Below are 20,805 nucleotides of genomic sequence, written 5' to 3' on the forward strand. Positions count from 1 at the left end.
ATTTAGAACTCCTTGGTGAACAGTTCGTTACTGTCATTGGCTGGATTTTTTTCTTTTTCCTTTTTTATTTATTTTCCGCCTATTTATATAACTATTAAACTTGAGGCCTTATGTATAAAATTGCTACGTGTTCAACTTACTACGTGTTATGTTCTGCTCAGCTTCAGATTAGATTCACCGTCTCTACTTCTTCCTTTTCCCTCGGTCCACCGCCTCCATCGTCAGCTTCACCGTTGCAAAATCCACCATCATGGACAGTTGTTCTCCGCTGCCTCCCCTGATTCACCTCCGTACAAATACTCAGATCCTCAAACAAACCACTACCATCTTCTCCATCCACCACCACCTCCTCATCTTCATCCTCCCCTCATTTCTCATCCTCCCCCTCCGTTCCAACGTCGAAACCACCACTCACTCCCTTGCTTCCTTCATCGACCATGACCCTTCCATAAAATCACTCTTCTCTCACCTCCACATCTGTTCTAATCCCACCTGCCATCACCCACCACCATCGTCACCGGACTTTCCTTCAGCTTACCTGTGTTGGAACCCTAGATGATGATTTCTTCTCTGGAGATATAATGAGTCATACTGTTATTTTTTTAGCAGAGCCAAATAAAATGAAAATAAACTATCGTTCATGTGCATATAAGCTCCATTTTTTGTCAATTATAATTGGTTACTTTCTATTCTTTTTATGTAATATCAATTTCAATCAACAAATTATAACAAGAAATGATAGAAAATGATAAGAGTGGGTAGATCATGGTGTATAGTTTCATGAAATTGATTCAGTTCATCTTTATTTTACCTTTTTTTTGTTGTGATTTCATTTAACATGTACCTTTTGGTTTCGACTGTAATTTTTGTTGATGTTGTTTAGGTAAGTGTACCTGATATTGTTCCTATAAAGATCAAGAAGAAGATGTTCATGTAACTTCAACATTAAAAAATATACCAGGCAACTTGGGTTTTCACATTTTTTGTTTTAACTGTAATTTGATTTCATCCCAGTTTACAAATTGTTATTGAAGAACCAATTGTAATATATTGGAGTAGCTAGGGTTAGATGTTGATTCTTCTTTAGTTTCTCTCACTTTGTAATAATATTTGTCTAGTTATTTAATGTAATATTTTTGTTTTTATTATGTCGATTTTTATACAGCAAACCAACATTCAGCAAAGTTCATATTTTGAAAAGAAATGTAAAAAATAACCAAATTGTTGTTCACGTACTTGGATTTAAAGATGTAATATGAATTATACTCATAACTTAACGTTGCAATCTTTATTTTTATGTGTGTGTGTGTGTGTGTATATATATATATATATATATGTGTGTGTGTGTGTGTGTAACGCCTCGATTCTCAGGTATTGTCTAAATATGAGTTATTGGGTTAAGCCCTACTCGACGAGTTGGTTGATCAGCGGGAAGGATCGCGAGTTAAGTAACCTACTCGACGAGTCCATATTTGGACTCGGCGAGTAGGAGCTGGCAGCTGAAACCCTAAATCACGGGGCTGTGCACCCTTTTTAAGAGAACACAAACCTCTTTGCAGTCTCTTAACAAACCCTAATACGTGTGTGTGTGTGTGTGCCCATTGTGTGTTTGAAGCCATGAAAGAGGATTTAGTGAAAAGATCTTGGGAAGCATGTGGTTTGAAGCAAGGAGCTTGGGGAAAATCCGGATCTACTCCAGTTGTCATCTCTTGGGAAGGTATCAAGCTGTTATCCTCCTTTCTATTTCATTATAGACCTCATTGGTAGGAGATTAGGGTTCTTGGTTGGGTTATAAAGTCATTTCGTGGAGTATGAGCCAAGATCAAGCATAGTTTGGTCTTTTTGAGTCATTGGAGCCTTGCATGCACGTAAAGTTTGCAACTTTACGTGATAAGCAGGCCTAAGGAAGTTGGATCTACAATTTGGGGCCTTGCCATGGCTTAAAAGTTGTCTGCATGATAAATGACTGAAAGGACTCGACGAGTCGCAAAGCCGACTCGGCGAGTCACATGAAGTCGTGCATTAGACTAAATGAGTTGGACGAATGACTCGACAAGTCCGATGAAGATTGCCATAAGACTTGACAAGTTGAAGAACAACTCGGCGAGTCGGATGAGTTTTAACCAGGTCACGTTTGCATGTATATCCATTGAGTTACATGGAGGGAACTTGACGGGTGGCCTTAAGGTTTGATCGAGATTCGAAGGAACTCGACGAGTCACCCTGATGAGTCGGTGAGTTGAGGTCAACATGGATTGTTGACCTTGACTAAAGACTTTGACCTTGATCAAGGTTAGTTATTCTATGAGGACAGAGACTTATGCGAATGTCACATTATGGTAATAGGCGGTGGGTCTTTGGCAAGTGATCGGAGAGCTTTGATCATTTACCGAGCTAACATCTACGAGGTGAGTTGTCCTCACTATACTAAGGGGTCTAAGGCACCAAGGCCGGCCTGTTGGATGTATTAACCTAGTAGTGTTTGATGTTGATCATGAGTTAGTATTGCATGCTAGTGTTGTATGCTAGTTGATATGCTAGTTTGGTAGGTCTGTAGGACTACCTGTGATATTGTCTTATTTCCTGTATGTGTATTTATCTATTAAATGTCGACATGTTATGTGGGATGGGTTGAGGTTTTACAGCTCCGTGCGGTAGCCAACAAACCCTAGAGTATTCCAGATATGAGCTGAGGGACCGGTAGGCATTCCAGACTCATATTGAGGACTCAGGAGCATTCCAGATACGAGATGAGGGCTCGGTAGGCGTTCCAGACTCATACTAAGGGCTCAATGGCATTCCAGATACGAGCTGAGGGCCGAGTAGGCATTCCAGACTCGTACTGAGGGCCCAGGGGTAGTCTAGCTTGTTAAGCTGTAGACCCAGTATATGATGTTCTGTTTTATTGATATTATATGCTAATGTTGATATTGCTATGTAGACTGTATGTGTATCGGTATTTTTGGGGTAACTCACTAAGCTTTCGGGCTTACAGTTTCAACTTATTGTTTCAGGTACATCAGAGGATCGTGGCAAGGCGAAGGCGTGATCGTACAGCTCCTCCTATTATGCTTGTGTTTATGGGGAAACTCTGATAATCAATATATTTTGAAAACAAAGTTGTAATGTTTTGATGAACTTGATATGTTTAAAAAAGTTTAAATTGGTTTGAAATCTTGGATGTTACAAGTTGGTATCAAAGCCTTGGTTTGAGTGAATTGGAGGAACATTCGTGTGAATCCAGTCTCAAACCAAGGAAAGGTTTTCAAAAATGTTTTAAGAAATTGGTTTTCAAAATAAATAAAGAAGGATGCAGGGTGTACGATCAGCTGGAGCCAGTAAGTAAACCCCAAAAAACCATACAGTTGTTTGATTATATGATATGTTAGAAAAACATGTTGGTACTAGGCTAGGGACCTTCAGGAATTGCATGATAGAATTGCCTTATTACGTGGTGCCTGGTAGCCTAGGGTTTCCCTTATATTAAATTAACATCATTATTGTATTGATTTAGTGTATGCATCACGGTTATACATAATTAAGATCTTATAGCCTGAGAATGTTTAATTTAGCCTTATGTTCTGTTCTTGTTTGATTGGGAGCTTAGGGTAGAACTGAATATTCAAAAGTCTATCGGGTCCAGCATTATGTATGGCTAGCATACACTAGTGCTGACTAGTGCTGCAGGATTGGTGGAAGTTTCGTGAGTGGGTAGGTTGTTTGGATGAGTCCGCCGACTTCGAGGCATCTAGCATTCCTTTAGGAATAAGGCATGAGTGCTCGATATGATTATATGTATTGTTAGGGCGTTGTGGTGATACTTGGAACAAATATGGGTAGGTGTGGAAGGTAGTATGGGCCTGTACTACTGAAAGCACATGACCCATACGCGTGCCAGTGAAGTCACAACTCCTAGGGTTTTGTTGGGGGTTGGTCCCCAATTGTTGTATGAGTCATCTGATACCTTGTGTTGTGTTTCAGAATGGTGATGACCAGTCGCTTTGTGACTGGATCCGGGTCGGGATCAGGATCGAGATTAGGAGAGGGCGGACAAGGGGAGCTGACAGCACCCGAGATGATCGACCAAATAAGACCAGATGAGATGGATGACAGGATCCGAGCAATCCTGCATGACGAGGTTGCTACGTTGTTACGGGCCGAGTTTCCGAAAATGTTCGGGTCAATTAAGACCGCCATGGTGTACCTCGATGAGCGTTACGCAGCCCTCGCAGAGACAGCTGCCGCAGCAGCTGCATCAGTTGTATCTACGGGAGGGGGATGAGTATGTAGGGGTTTTTAGTACCGGGACTTCGACAACACGAAGCCCCCTACTTTTGATGGGACACATGATCCCATCAAGGCTATGAGATGGATTTCAGATGTGGAGGGGTGTTTCTTCACCTGCTCGTGTCCTACTGGCCAAAAGGTCAGGTGTGCTCTGAATCTGCTTAGGTCCGGAGCCAAGGACTGGTGGAGACTTGTGACTGGGACTTACACTAATGATCAGAGAGCTGTTGTTATTTGGGATCAGTTCATGGATATGTTCCGCGATCGTTACATTCCGAGGGTTGAGCGGGAACGTTTGGCACATGAGTTTCTAAGTTTGAGGCAAGATGGAGAGTTGGTGACGGAGATCGCCCGTATGTTCACTGAGCAGGCGATGTTTTGCCTAGAGTTTGCTTCCGAGCAATCTCAGATGACCCATTATCTGAGTATGCTCAAGATTGATATCCGGCAGTTTGCAGCTACCCAACGATATGATACTCTTCTGGAGTTGCAGGAGGCCGCCAGATGGCGGGAGTTGGAGATTGAGTTGCAGCTAAGGGAGCAGCGGCCGGCCCCGGTACTGTCACAGCCGGCGCCGAAGCGGCCTGAGACCGTCGATGCTAAGACCGAGGTCAACAGGGTCACACTTGTGGGAAGTGTGGCAAGAGACATTCTGGTGTATGTCGGGCTGGTAGTGGGTACCACAAGTGTGGCAAGGAGGGGCATTACGCGAAGGATGGTCGCCAGGCTACCCCAGTCGAGGGTATGAGGTTATGTTATCACTACAACCAGGTCGGCCACATGAGGTCCCACTGTCTACTACTTGCCGCCAAGCTAGTGCAGGCTGCAGTACCGGCTACTTTGAGGATCACAGATGGGAGACCAGCCAGGACAGAGCCTCCGAAGGCTCAGGGCCATGCTTTCCAACTTACGGTGGAGGAGGCCAGAGCAGCACCAGATGTGGTTGTTGGTATGTTTCTATCCTCATCTTGTTTTATTTATCTGTTATATGCTTATATGTTGTACCTGTGATTAGGTACGTTTTTGGTGAACTCTTTGCCCACTTTGGTGTTATTTGACTCGGGGGCGATTCGGTCCTTCGTGTCTCGGTCTTTTAGTAGGGAGTTCAGTACGCCTGTGGGCGAGTTGGAGTGCCCGTTACGACTATCTATCGCCAACGAACACGGGGTTTCTGCTTCTTCAGTTTACCGAGGATGTGACTTGGAGATTTTCGGGGTGTCTTTTCCGATAGACTTAATCCCGATTCCCATGGGGGAGGTGTGCGTGATTGTGGGTATGGATCGGCTCAGTAAGTTCAGTGCTATGATTGATTGCGAGGGCCAGCGAGTGGTAGTTCGAACCCCAAGTAGGGGAGAACTGATTATATATGGTGAGGGCACCAGAGTAGGCTCAGGTTTTTGTTCAGCTGCTAGGGCTCGGCAGTACATTTAGCATGGGTGGATGATTTATCTAGCATACGTGGTAGATACACGAGTCAGGGAGCAGAATTCGGTCTCCAATGTACCAGTGGTCAAGGATTTCGCAGATGTGTTTCCGGAGGAGTTGCCAGGGATACCTCCGGAGAGGCAGGTCGAGTTCAGGATCGACTTGGTGCCAGGTGTGACCCCTATCGCTAAGGCGTCGTACCGATTGGCGTCGCCTGAGATGCAGGAGTTGTCGTCACAGCTACAGGAACTGTTGGGCAATAGTTCATTCGACCTAGCAGTTCTCCATGGGTAGCACCGATTCCTTTCGTCCAGAAGAAGGACGGTTCACACCGGATGTACATTGATTACCGAGAGTTGAACAAGCTAACGGTGAAGAACGGTTACCCACTCCTAAGGATAGACGACCTCTTCGATCGGCTGCAAGGCGCATCTTGGTTTTCCAAGATAGATTTGAGGTTCGGGTACTACCAAGTCAGGGTCAGGGAGGAGGACGTGGAGAAGACCGCGTTTAAAAATCGTTATGGACATTACGAGTTCGTGGTGATGCCGTTTGGGCTCACCAACGCACCAATAGTGTTTATGGACCTGATGAATCGGGTCTGCAGACCAATGCTTGACTGCTCGGTCATAGTATTCGTAGATGATATCTTGGTATATTCCAAGACCCAAGAACAACATGAGGAGCATCTGCGAAAGGCGGGAACGACTGTACGCCAAGTTCCTGAAGTGTGAGTTTTGGTTACGAGAGGTCCAATTCCTTGGACATCTCATTAACCAAGAAGGGATTTTGGTCGATCCAGCCAAGATTAAGGCGATTATGCAGTGTGAGGTTCCGAAATCCCCCTCGGATATTAGGAGCTTTTTGGGCTTGGCAGGATACTACCGGAGATTCATACAGGATTTCTCCAAGATTGCAGTACCCCTCACTCGTCTCACGAGAAAAGGGGTGGATTTCCATTGGGGTCCCGAGAAGCAGGGAGCGTTTGAGACCCTCCATCAGCGTCTGTGTGAGGCGCCAGTCCTAACACTTCCAGAGGAAGTTGAGGATTTTGTGGTGTTGTGTGATGCATCCATCACAGGGTTAGGGGCGATCCTCATGCAGAGAGGATGAGTGATAGCCTAAGCATCGCGGCAGCTGAAACCGCATGAGACACGATACCCTATGAACGATTTGGAGCTAGGGGCGGTGGTGTTCGCCCTCAAGATATGGAGACATTACCTTTATGGGGTCCGATGTACCATTTACACGGACCACAAGAGCTTGAGACACATCATGGATCAGCCAAACCTGAACATGAGGCAATGCAGGTAGCTAGATGTAGTCAAGGACTACGATTACGAGATCCTTTACCACCCTGGTTAAGTAAATGTGGTAGCAGATGCTTTGAGCTGCTAGTCGGTTGGGTCTTCCACCCCCGCAGTATGTATGAAAATAGCTGTGGATTCCCCATTTGTGAGCTTGATCAGAGATGACCAGATAGAGGGCATGTGACCGGAGAATTTGAAGCGGGAGAGGATCAAGGGTGAAAGTACCAGGTTTGTGCAGGACAGTCGGGGATTACTGACCATATATAGTCGGGTTTGGGTTCCGATGTCTGGCGGGATTAGGCAAATGGTTATGGAGGAGGCTCCTAAGTCACACTTCTCCATTCACCCGGGGGCCACCAAGATGTACCGGGATTTGAGTTTGAACTATTGGTGGCCAGGTATGAAGCGTGAGATCGCTTAGTACGTTGAGAGGTGCTTGACCTGTAGGATGGTCAAGGCCGAACATTAGAGGCCGCACTGTAAGCTGCAGCCCCTGGAGATTCCCATGTGGTAATGGGAATAGATCACGATGGACTTTATCACAAAACTGCCAAGGATGGAAAAGGGGTTTGATGCCATTTGGTTCATCGTGGACCTACTGACCAAGAGTTCCCATTTCTTAGCCATACGGGAGAGTTCATCGGCCGAAAAGTTGGCCGAAGTGTACGTTCGCGAGATCGTATCTTGCCATGGGATTCCCGTTTCCATTGTCTCAGATCGGGATGTCAGGTTTATCTCCCGTTTCTAACAAAAGTTTCATGAGGAGTTAGGCACGTGATTGCACTTCAGCACAACATTCCACCCGTAGACAGACAGCCAGAGCGAGTGAACTATTCAGACCCTCAAGGACATGTTGAGATTGTGTGTCATCGACTTCGGTGGGAGTTGGAATTCTCACCTACCGCTTGCAGAGTTCGCCTACAACAACAACTATCATTCTAATTTTGGCGCCTCGTCATTCAAGCTGTTGTACGGGCGGAGGTGTCACACCCCATTTTGTTGGGGAGAGATGGGTCACAGGGTAATGGGCCGGACGGAGGTGGTTTTGCAGACTACCGAGAAGATTCAGCAGATCAGGCAGAGACTGCAGACAGCTCAGATTCGGCAGAAATATGATGATACTTACCAAATGAAAGAGGAAAAGCTAGAGTATGCCTTGAAGTTCTCGAAATTGAGGGAGAAAGATGAGAGAGTTTGGAGTGTGATTCTTGGTGGGAAATGAGAGAATGAATGAAGTGTGAGGAGAGAGGATGGATGTTCCAGCTCTAAGAACATGGGAAATGGCTGGAAATGATGAGAAATTACATTGACATAACCTAGGCATGGTGGAAGGAGTGTGGCTGGTCAAGGAGTGGGTGTGGGTGGTTGCTTGTATCATAAGCTAAAGGAAAGTCAACACTCCACCCTTTGTACTTCACCCACTCTTCTTGGATAAGGTTTATCCCCAAAAACGCGATTAATTAATAAATAAGGGACCTTACATGTTAAAATAAAGTTTTGGGTGAAAATTCTGTGTTAAAATGATGAAAAACGGGCTTAAAACGAAGTTTAGATCGAAAACCGGAAATCTGGACCAAACCTGCGAGGTTCGGCCCTAAGGGATTGAGAACCGAGGGTGGAGAAGGAAGGAAACGAGAGTAGAAGGGAGGACTGAAGGTGCAAGGGGAGGGAAAGGAGCAGGAGGCTCGGCTCGGTCTCGGCTGGGCGGCGAGGTTCGGTCTCGGCTGTCAGCGAGGCTCAGTCTCGGCTGTTAGTGAGGCTCGGTCTCGGCTGCTTAGTTGGGTTCGGCTTTGGCTGCTACTCGGTTCCAGGGGGAGGCTTGGTTCAGAAGGGGTTCGGCTCCTAAGAGGATTTTCGGCTCCTTAAGGCTATTTTTCGCGTAGACTTCCGTTTTTGAGATGTTTTTGACCCAGTTAAGGGTCAGGATGACCCACATGATTATAAAACGTTTCGGGAACTTTTGAGAGAGATTTGGGAGAGATTTAAAATAGAGAGAGATAGAGTGAAAACGATTGATAGAGGTTTCGTTTGTGACATTTTTGAGTGTTCGGTTTCGCAACGCAAGGTCTGTAAACCTCGTTAAGCCATGTTTAAGGGTCCTACACACTCCCGATGAGTATGCAACATTGTTTTATCGTTTTGGTTCATTACTTACCGCAATTTTAGGTTAAGGGAATCTAGATATACGAACTTTTCAATTGATGATGTCTCATTAGAATAGCGAGTTGTATAGTAATTACATAGCGTAAATCCTAGTATACAAGGGTTAAATGAGCTGACCGGTTTGACTTGATCACTTTGTTTGACTTTGACTCGACCAAAATTTGACGTTGTCACATTATCTATAGCAATTGCTTATATAATATCAACATTATTGGTAAATTATTTCAATTCATTTTATAGAGTATATTAGACCGAACTTGTTTCATTATGCTCAGATTTTCCGTACCTATAAGTTATCTAGTTATTCATGTCTTGGTGAACTTCTGCATGGCAAACCAATCTTAACTGCCCAATTGATTGAAAACTAACTTTCATATTACAATACACATGATTGTGATTCATTAAAACATAATGAAAACAAAATTTAAAAAAAATTATGTCAATCCTTATTTTGGAGGTCTTCATACAATTCAATTAATGTGTGTTGTCCCTTTGTAATTAAACAAGTTTGGATATATTCTAGTCAAATTTCATTGTCCAACTTAGATGATAATGCTCTTGAGTTATTGGAAAATATGATGAATCTCGATCCATCACATGTATTCATTTTCCACCATAAACTCATATTTGGCAATGTTACACTTTCTTGATCCATCACAGGTGATGACAAGCATGTATTTAGTCAAATTGTATTGTTTTTTTTTTCCTTCAGATCAGGTTTCCTGAAGTGGGACTTATCTGGGCTTCTTTATCTTTTCCTTTCCTGTTTTTTGCTAGAGTATAATGTGACAACCCGAAACCTCTACCTGTAAGTCAATTCATATCAACCAAAAGTTCAAACTTGTTTCTGCTATCGATTTACTGTGTTTAGGGTCAGTTTGAGAGTTTATAAGCCTAGTACACTTAAGGATTGGATGTTAAGAAGTGTTAGCTTGAGATCAGAGGAATGCAATAAAACCAGAAAACTCATCAAGGGATATTCACGGCCGCAAACTAGGTTCACGGCCATGAACTCATGTTTAGTTATGAACCCATCTCCATATATATACATTTCCTTCATTTAATCCTCATTTCTTTCATCCTTGTCCAAAAGCTCCAAGTTTTCTCTCAAGTATCATCGAGTGAAGACTCTCATTTCACCCAAAAAACGTAAGTATCTCATCCCTTTACTTGTTCATACTTAGAAATGTGACATCCCCATTTTCACGGTCAGAAAAGACCGATTTTGTTTATGCTTTATAAAAATCAGAGTACTTCTTTTAATAAAAATGTTGCGGAATTTGTTCCCAAAATAAAATATGATAAAGATTTATCAAAGCATTTCCAAAGAAATGTATTTCATTAAAAACCTCGGGATGTCATGTTCGATACAGATCAAAAGCATAAACAATACAATATAAGCCTTACAACATTTATTCATATCTATAGGCCTATAATCCGTAATCCCTCATCCAAAACATCACATCTATGCTCGAGTGCCACTACCTGTAATACAAGAAACTGAGTGGGTCAGGCTTGAGAGCCTGGTGAGCACATAGGGTTTTCAACCAACAATAAATAAGTTTATTAATTTCATCAACCAGCAATAACCTGATTATCCGTTCCCTTTATCCTCTATGTCCCTAAAACACCTATCATAAGGGACCTAGCCTAAGGATCATCATCAGGATGGACACTACTACTAAGGGGATTCCTCAGCAATAAATGTCCTTAAGGCAACCATGAGAGGGATGGAGTACATCGATGAACACATCGTTCACAAACACCTACAGGTTGCGAGCTTGCTAGCGTTCCACTGGACTGTCTAGAAGAGTCTGTGGTGTCATCCATACTCCGCTAGATGACAGAATCAACAACAACAACATCGAGGCATCTCATCATTTTATCACACATCGTCTATTACATCTACCAATGTTTTACCCCCAACATTTTTGTGGATATAAAATACATATACAGTTTAAATCATTTAAAACATGTACAAAAATCTTTCATCAGCATAGACAGCAAGTATTCAGACAATATTCACACATAGCATGTATTTTATATTAAATACTTCATATTTATGTGTAAGATGAAAGTAACTATGCACTCACTTGTTAAAGTGACGACTCGAAATTCGAGCAGCGCTTTGCTTCTTAACAATATTATTTCCTTCAATGAAACCTAGTATTATTACCACTAGATCTTAGTCTAATATTTATTGCGACTAATTATTAGAACAACCAGGTAGGATCATATCGGAGGTAGGGTCTGTTTGTGTAACGTCCCAAAACCACAGTCTAAAAATTTCTTTTTAAAATATTACTTAAATCATTATTGTCAAACCATAAATAAATCCTAACATAATTCAGAGTGTTAATTCCAAAACATATTTCCATTATCAAAGTAGAACACACCAGGCTGACTAATCAATGGTGTGTGTCATGCGATCACCTCGAGCTCTTCCCTCTGCTACTGGAAGTACTTGAAACAAAAACTGAAAACTGTAAGCACGAAGCTTAGTCAGTTCCCCAACCTACCACATACCCTGAATAATCACATATTGCATATATTGGGCCACGCTCGCTACTTCGGGCCTCGCCCGCTATATCGGCCCCGCCGATCCCAGGCCCCGCCTATATTCGAGCCCTGCTCGGATACATATCTTTTTCTCTTAGGCCTCGCCTGTCTTTGGCCCCGCCCGCTAAACACATACTACATATAACAATGGCGTATAACACATAAACTGAGCATACCTTACTGCATTCCTGTACTAAGGCCTCGCCTGTCTTGGGCCTCACCCCTGACCTGCTACTAATAAGTCTTGGAACCCCATCTAAGCTCCCGTTGTAAGTGAGATACGGGCCCCTGCTCACACTCACTCCACTCCTATCTCGGGTCTCGCCCTTGCTCTCTACTAATGAGGTATGGAACACTATCCACCCTCTACTATTAGTGAGATACGAGACCTCGCCCACACTCACCTCCCTACCAGGCACATACATGTATCACACAGACAACAAGTATAAACTATCATGTAAACCGATCCTTGGGCACCCGCCGCTAACATTAGACCATGGTCTTGAATATTATACTAACATACACTGCCTAGGGCTAACCCTCGGGTCTTCCTACTCATATCTACATGCGCCGGCATTGTGGCCGTAGACCCATCCATATAAAGGGAAAACTCACCTTGTACTGCTGAAGCTCTGACTTATACCCTTCTGACTGCTATTTGACTTATACCCTTCTGACTTATACCCATCCATCCAATAGCTCCCCGAGCTTCAATATCAATATAACACTTAGTCCCAAACTGATCTCTAGAAGTCAAACTAAGTAAACCCTGGTCAAAGTCAACCTTCCAGGTTGACCCTACTCGCCGAGTCAGCCTATTGACTCGGGAGTTCATGAATTCAGAAACCCCCACAATCGCGACTTGACTCGCCAAGCCACCCCGCGACTCGTCGAGTCCTTCAACTTCTGAGTCCTAGTCCTGGTTCTGACCAACCCACTGAGTCACCGCCTTAACTTACTGACTCGACTCACGTCCAGAAGAGGTTAGGGTTTCGACCCGACTCGCCGAGTCCAAGAACAGACTCGCCGAGTTCACCTTCATCATTTTCATTCTGTCGATTTCAGTCCATTCCATTGCTTCCCAATCGTAGATCTGGACTCCTAAGGCTAGCATCACACGTAAAGTTGCTAACTTTACATGCATGCAAAGGGTTATGAAGCTAAAACACCAAATCCAAGCAAAAATGGTGGTCTATGACATAGAATGGAGCCATGGATGGAAAAAGCTAACAACTCTGAGCTTCTAGAACCCAATAGTACTCAAATCTGAAGTCTTCTTCGCCCTCAAAAGCACAATACTCAGATTGGAAATGTCATCTTTTATTTTGAAAAAACGGTGAATAGGAAATGTTAAAACACATTATGTAGTAGTCATAAATAATGTGGTAGATGTAAAAACGACGTTTGCATATAACACCTTCTAAATTTCCATTCAACCTTCAAAAACGATAAATTATTATTAGATTAATTTCTGTTTTTCTTTAAAAACAATGGATCTTTTTTTTTTTTTTTTTTTTTTTTTTTTTTTTTTTTTTTTTTTTTTTGGTGTGGTAGGTGGAATATTTGTATGTGTATGGTGGATTAAGAACGTGTACCATGTTGGATCTTTGGTTGTAGGGTGTTTGGCCTTTATAGGAATTGTGGTCCTGAAAATGTCGTGAGTTTACTCCTGTGATGTTGATGTCTCTGTTGAACAGTTCAATCCTTTAATGATGATATTTGTCTTTTGGGCCAGGTTTGCTAGAAGAGTATTTTACCATGAGAAATTAAAAATCTTATTATATTTTATTTTTATTATCCTTCTATTCATATTAAATGGTGACCGACTAAAATATTATGGTTTCATTAAATATAATACATATCAACCAATTTGATAGAGTAGTATCAAGATAAGTAGAAATAAAATATAAGAAAATATTTAATTTATCTTTTAAGGTTTACTTTGTGATGTTGATATTTGACTTCTGACTCATACACTTAGAGTATGTTTGGGTTAGTTTTTTTATGTCAAAAGTGATTTTAAGAAAAATGTTTATTAACTTATAATTTTTAGAAAAAACTAGTTTTAAAAAGTGTTAGGATACGAAAAACTAGGGATGTCAACGGGGGCAAACGGGACAGGGATTGCATCCCCCACCCCCGCCCCCCAAAATTTCCTATTCTCTTGCCCCCGAAATCTCCATCCTTTCCACCCCCGCCCCCACCCCCGAATTCCCCTTCTAACCCCCGCCCCCGACCCCGTTCCCCCACCCCCAATTGATTTTGGGCTAACTTATTTGGGCTAAAATAAGTTCTTGTTTGGGCTAAAATAAACTATTTTTGGATAACAAATAGATATTTATAACATAATTTTACATGTTACAAACAACTTAAAAACATGTTTTTGTTGAATTTTTATACTTAAAAATCATTTCGTTGTTTATTATACTTATATAATTAACATATGTCAATTTATATAATTTATTAACGGGGTCCCCACGGAGGTTTCGGGACGGGACTACCAACCCCCGCCCCAGCCCCCGAAATTTAAACAGGGGTTAACCTTGCCCCCGCCCCCGTCCCCGGTTTTTTTCAACAAATGCCCCCATACGGGACGGGCCCCCCGCGGGATCGGGGTCCCACGGGACTTTTTGACATCCCTACGAAAAACTGTTTCTTCAGGAGTCTAATGGTTAAAAAACTAAAAAAATTAGGATTTTCTAGCTTTTTGAAAATTTTACTTTTTCCTATCAAAAAGTTGTTTTAAAAAACGTTTTTTAAATAGACAAACGCTTTTTAGCTTTTTAAATTAAAAAGCTAAAAAGCTAATAAACTTTTTTTTAAAGCTATCCCAAACACCCATTTATTCTTCTAGCCACTTTGTATCATGATATATACTAGCACTTATATATGAGTAACATAAAGCTAATCATGAAACTCGAATCACTCCTCAAACCGTAATATTTCTCCCCCCTTAATTACATAAATACAAACACTTACGTATAACAGAGCCAATGAAACTCCATAAGAATTCGAATTGTGCTACTTTATTGTCCATTAAAAAAAATATAAATGAAAAATTATATAAATGATGATAAATGATAATTCTGATTTGAATTATCATTCACACAAAAAACCCCATTACTTGGGTGGGGCCCTTCGATATTTGTATATTTTGATGTAGACTCGAAACAAATCAAGCCACGAGCCACATAAAGAACATGGACCATACAGTAAGTGATACAGACGCCAAACCATACGTCCACATCATAATCACGGAGCATTCGCTTTCACCAGCTCCAAATAATTGTGTTATTGTACCTACAACAATATCATATCATATGAACAAATTTCACAACTTGTCACAAAAAATAAGAGATCCAAGAAAAACATGTAGAACAAATTTCAAAACTTGTATTCTCATACCAATGTTCATGGAGGGTGGAACTGCAAATTGTAGTAAAAGAACGTAAACATAAAGAGGATCCGCATGCACTAAGCCCAAGTAAATCGCTCCTTTCACGATAAAAATGCCAATAATTGGCAACAAAACTAATCGAACTGCTACGATTCCAAATACAATTGGTAACGAGACACGAGATGATCCTTTCAAACCTACAAAATGCAACTTATGTCAACTAAATACTAATTTCAAACAACTAAATACATAAAAACTCGATTTGTAATTATAACTTATCTAAGTTTAGTTACCTCGTAAGAGGTTAGCACCCAAAATCAATGTCATAGTTGGAATTGCAGCATCCCTGAGACAACATGGGATTGTGTTAGTATATCCCATATGAGTGCGTGCAACACAGTCAGTTTATATATGTTGGAGTCTTGTCTCTCTACTTAAGTGTTTTTTAGAAAGACAATTTTGGACTCCACATATATCTTACATAGGATCCATTAGTGTTAGACTCGTTTTGGATCCCATTTCAAACACGATCCATAAAATTATAATGAAAATCTAAAATCTAGACATGGTACAAATGATCATATACCCGATTAAAGATGCAGAATCTTGTATCACATGAAGAGGAGCAGTGGTGCCTATTAGTAGTCTACGCAGAGGCCCAATCATTCCAACTATGAGGCCTATAATCTTTTTTTACAAATGGAAAATTCGTTATTTGTATGTATACATTTCAGTTTAAATAACACGTATTGATTAAGGGTTGAAAAAAGCAATGTACAGCTGCGGTGGTTGATGGCGCCAATATATCCTTCAAATTAACAGCTTTTGAAAAGTTCCCCAATTGTTGCTTCATTTTATCTAACATCACCTGATGGATACGATTTACAAGTAAGTAAATTCATCACTCATGGAAGAATAATTGAATAATACGCCATTGAAAGTGAAAAAAACCACCTTCAGTTTCGGCTTTTTTTCAGTAGATGTAGATGACGGAAGCAAGTTTTCAGTCAAATCATCATGTGTGGGTACTGTTTCTTTGACAACATTGTTACCAGAATCTTCAGAAAATGCCCTTAGTAGGTTGTACACAAAAGTCCACACAAATAATGATCCCATCTGTTGAACATGTGGTTAGGTGAGATAAATAAATATCGCACTAACTAAACGAGTTGAAACTATTGGGGCTTATATGTAAATACAGAATACTTGGAGGATTACTATTGTAAATAGTTACACAAAAAAGAACATACTGCCATAGATACTGAAGCATACGCCATAGCATACCCATGACAAACATCAGGATCACCGAACGGACTTCCTTTCTCTTTGCATACAGCTGGAACGATAATCAAAAGCAAATTTCCGAGGTTTCCTGTAATTCACAATCGAAAACTTTAATGTTTTTCAACTTATACGGGGGTATTTTAGGTAATTTACCAGCTGAACAGACGCCTAAGATGAGGCCTTTAAGATGTGGAGGTGGTTTTGTGATGATCAAAAGCAACCATCCAAGTGCTGCTCCAATTATGAATGTAATAAGAATGTTCACAGGCATAAACCACCTGAAGTTTTTAACTAACTTTTAATCTTGAAACATTTTCGAAGGAAGCTATAGAATATATAGAAGAAGTCATTAAAGAAAACGTACATAGAAATCATGCTTTCGAGAGTGATTGTTTCAGCGAGATTGCTTCCCACAAGCGCTGGATTCGACACAAAGAACACACCCTGTTCACATTCAAAATCGAATCTTTAATCAAACTTAGCGATTTCCTGTATAGAAAATCAAAAAACTTACATTATTGACGTGTTTCCTTGCAATTGGTCCCAAGATATCGACTGAATCAAAGGCAAGAAATGAGCCAATTGCAGTGATAATCAGAACTTTGAGAATAGGCGTAGAAGCAGCGGAAAACAGCTCGAGAAAACCCATCTGTTAAACAAAACTGCTTCAAGAAATTAAAATAAAAAAAAACGTTAAGATTGTGAAGTATACGACTAGTATACATATAGCAATTTAAAGACAACAAGCAATGGGGAATAATGGAATATGATTAAGTGAAGTCTGTAGTAGTAGGGACCATGGATCATCATAAAAAAAAATATATCAACAAAACAAATACACGAGAAACACATTTGATTACAATAGTAGATAGAATGATAGATACACAACTACTACCAAATTTATTTTCTCATTTAATTCTAGAAAGAAAACGAACCCTTTTAAGATAAGAACTTACTCCAACTAGCTATTAAACAGAAAATTAATGAAGTAAGAAGTCCAGTTAAGTTATTAAGATTCAGACGTGAAGAAAGTACGCTATCTTATTCCATTAATAACCTTCAAAGCATGAAAATATCAACTATCTTCAATAAATTAATGGTCCATGCTTTGTTCAAAATGGCCCAAGAGTTTAATATTCTCGATTAATGGGGATTTTGGTTCATGATAGGAGGCGTGGACCTTGTACATTTATGAATTAGCTACAATTCATGCAGTGGGTCCCACTTAATTTATGTTTCCGAAATTTCCGAAATTATTTTATTCAAAAACGATAACCACATTAATTTCGGTGTTTTTTTTTGTGGCGTACCTTTTTTTACACCGAATGTTACCGTTGATGGATAGTTTGAAGAACTCAACTACTCAAGAAAGTGAAAAAATATTTTTATACTTTGATGAAAATTGAAAACACACAGAAAGAAGCAAACACCGGTGTGAATGGACTTTTCGCCGGAAAAATAAGAAGGGAGTCACCGGAAAACAAGAAGTACCCGGTAGAATACGAGAAGCCACCGACCGAAGAAGGGAGGGTGTCGCCGGAAAACGATGTTTGAAGCTAGAAGCTTGTTTGCTCCTGTGTATGGCTTCTGAAAGCTTTATCTCGATCGATTACTTAAAAAATATGGAAGAAAATGGGTGGAGTTTATATTGATGACGAGAAGCCTGAACATGGAAAACTGGGAGAACGGCGGGTTTATATCCACAAGTTTTATTTTTATGCATAAAAAATAATAATATTTTTAAAATTAATATACAATATTATCAAATAATAACAATTAACGAGATTCATGAGTTAATATTTTTATTAGTAAAACGAGATTCTTGATTTGACGGAGTTGGGAAATCTAAATATAAAAGTTAAATTATATTTAATATATTTTTTAGTTTTATAATAGAGTTCACACAAACTACAAATCAGAAAGAAAAAATGAACAAACCCTACCAAGATTCAGCTTCAAGAAAGTAAGCTGTCAATTCGATCGATATTATTTTATTAATCGATTTAAAAAGGGGTTTCGTAGCGTGTTGTTTGACGAATTCTTATATTTTATATCTTTATGCCGGTATAAAAATAGCTAAATTGAAAACGGAATATGACTTATCAAGGTAATTAATTTTTTAGTATGTTTACATCTGGGTAATTATCTTTTTTTTTTGTACATATCTAGGTAACAAACTTTTTGAAAGTGTTCACATATGACCATTATGACCTGCTATAGCAGGTTAAATCCTAGATGTGAACGTTTTCGACAAGTTTGTTACCTAGATGTGTAAAAAAAATAGTTACCAAATATGAACAAAACGAAAATTAAAAATTAAATTACATGAATGGTCTCTATGGTTTGGGGGAATTTGTGGTTTTAGTCGCTAACTTATTTTTTTAACTTAAATGATCCTTACTGTTTATATTTGTTGCGCGTTTGGTCCCCGTCTTACCTAAAAATACTATTGTGCCCTTATTAATTTATTTTTTTAATTAATTTTCTTATCTATGTATTTATTTTTTACATATTTAAAAAAATTAATAAACCACACATATTTGTATCTCCCGGATGATCCCTATTGTTTATTTTTAATTAATTTTTTTTAACTCGGATAATCCCTACTGCTTATTTTTGTTACGCGATTGGTGTCTGTCTTATCTAAAAATACTATTTTTCCCTTATTAATTTTTTTAATTAATTTTTTTATTTATGTATTTATTTTTTATAAAAAAAATTAATATACCCCATATATATGTATCTCATCACCGTAACTGAAACCACATTTGAGAAATTTAATTTGAGTCTTACCATTTACCATCTCATCTCTGATCCTCCTTATCTTCTATTTCTTTTCCATCTTTAGTAACATCGACGTCTTTACCGTCCTTTTTTTTTGGTACTCCAACTCTGGCGAACCAACACCATAACCTACTGTCTCTTCATCTTTAGTGGATTGTGGTATTGATTCGACGGAGTTGAAGGACCGAAAAAAGAAGTGATGATGAAGGCGTTGATATTACTAAAGATGAAAAATAAATAGAAGTTGAGAATGATGAAAGATGAGATGGTGAGGAGATATAGATATATGGGGTCTACTAATTTTTCTTAAACATATAAAGCATAAGTACATAAACAAGTCAATTAATTAAAAAAATTAATAAGGGCACAATAGTCTTTTTAGGTAAGACATAGACCAAGTTCGTAACAAAATTAAATAGTAGGGACCATCCGAGTTAAAAAATTAAATTAATTAAAAAATAAATAGTAGAGATCATCCGAAGAGATACAAATATGTGTGGTCTATTAATTTTTTTAAATATGTAAAAAATAAATACATAGATAAGAAAATTAATTAAATAAAATAAATTAATAAGGGCACAATAGTATTTTTAGATAAGACGGGGACCAAACGCGCAACAAAAATAAACAGTATGGACCATTTAAGTTAAAAAAATAAGTTAGCGACCAAATACACAAATTCCCCCAAACCACATGGACCATTCATGTAATTTAATTTTTACTTTTCGTTATGTTCATATTTGGGTAATTATTTTTTTTGTATACATCTAGGTAACAAACTTGTTGAAAGCGTTCACATCTAGGATTTAACCTGCTATAACAGGTCATAATGGTTATATGTAAACACTTCTAAAAAGTTTGTTACATATATATGTACAAAAAAAAAAGATAATTACTCAGATAGAGGAGATCATGGTACCAACACCTCACCTTGTTCATATTAGACCGGAATTCATAGACCGAAGGAGTGGAAGGAAAATTTCGCTCATTTCTTTGTGGATCATACCCTTCTTTTCATCATTTTTCTTTACCTCATCTAAAACCTAAGTAATGGGTGAGAAGCCTTTCCTTCACTTTTTTTTTACTAAATAAAATTAATTTTTTTGTTATCAATTATAATTTTTAAATTAATACTAAACATAAAATTTAATTAAAAATAAAAAACATTTCATTAATTAAAATAAAACTTACATTAAACCTAAAATTTAAAAAAGTAAACAATTAAAAAAAACACACACACACACACAAACTAAAAATCAAACAAACCAACAACAATATACGAAAAATATTTTTTCAGAATTTTTTTCCTCTTCTTCATCACGAACTTGAGAGCCGGTCCCGAGAGATGATCGACGTTTTCCATCAAAAACTTCATGTCTTCCATTTCTTGTCTCTCCGCCCGCTCATTTTTCATTGTTTCTTCTTTTTCTTTGTCGAAAACCAAACGTTCGGAGAAATTTAGATTATATTGATCAAACGATGATGTTATTTTCCGCTTTCGTCAATATCCAAGTTGAAATCAGATGCACTCGAAGAAGTCCCTTTTCCCTTTCTCTTCGCTTTGTCCCTACCCATTGGACGGACAATTTCTTCTAG

General features: G+C 39.4%; 1 protein-coding gene across 6 annotated transcripts; it reads right to left on the bottom strand.

The window, feature by feature from the left end:
- Nucleotides 1–14,655: 14,655 nt before the first annotated feature.
- Nucleotides 14,656–18,103, bottom strand: LOC145031753 (protein PIN-LIKES 3-like). 6 transcript variants are annotated; one of them, XM_078980373.1, is made up of 11 exons: nt 17,917–18,103; nt 16,940–17,074; nt 16,790–16,869; nt 16,579–16,703; nt 16,392–16,513; nt 16,096–16,257; nt 15,920–16,009; nt 15,728–15,828; nt 15,435–15,487; nt 15,150–15,338; nt 14,656–15,044 (listed from the first exon to the last, which is right to left on the bottom strand). In XM_078980373.1, exons 2-11 carry the CDS (start codon nt 17,072–17,074, stop codon nt 14,920–14,922), a joined length of 1,182 nt encoding a protein of 393 aa, XP_078836499.1. In that variant the 5' UTR covers nt 17,917–18,103; the 3' UTR covers nt 14,656–14,919. The 6 variants fall into 6 exon arrangements, with proteins under 6 accessions (XP_078836499.1, XP_078836493.1, XP_078836494.1 ...); XM_078980367.1 differs by having other exon boundaries at nt 16,940–17,087; XM_078980368.1 differs by having other exon boundaries at nt 16,940–17,090.
- Nucleotides 18,104–20,805: the final 2,702 nt, after the last annotated feature.

This window comes from Lactuca saligna, chromosome 2, assembly GCF_052625555.1.
Source record: "Lactuca saligna cultivar CGN05327 chromosome 2, ASM5262555v1, whole genome shotgun sequence".
Classification (NCBI taxonomy): domain Eukaryota; kingdom Viridiplantae; phylum Streptophyta; class Magnoliopsida; order Asterales; family Asteraceae; genus Lactuca; species Lactuca saligna.

Excerpts from the sequence above, each read along its gene's own strand:
- LOC145031753 (XM_078980373.1), bottom strand. The coding sequence starts at position 17,074 with ATGGGTTTTCTCGAGCTGTTTTCCGCTGCTTCTACGCCTATTCTCAAA. Across the intron at positions 16,704-16,789 it reads CTCGAAAGCATGATTTCTAT|GTGGTTTATGCCTGTGAACA; the intron begins GTACGTTTTCTT and ends TAAAAACTTCAG. Across the intron at positions 16,258-16,391 it reads ATGCTTCAGTATCTATGGCA|ATGGGATCATTATTTGTGTG; the intron begins GTATGTTCTTTT and ends CATGTTCAACAG.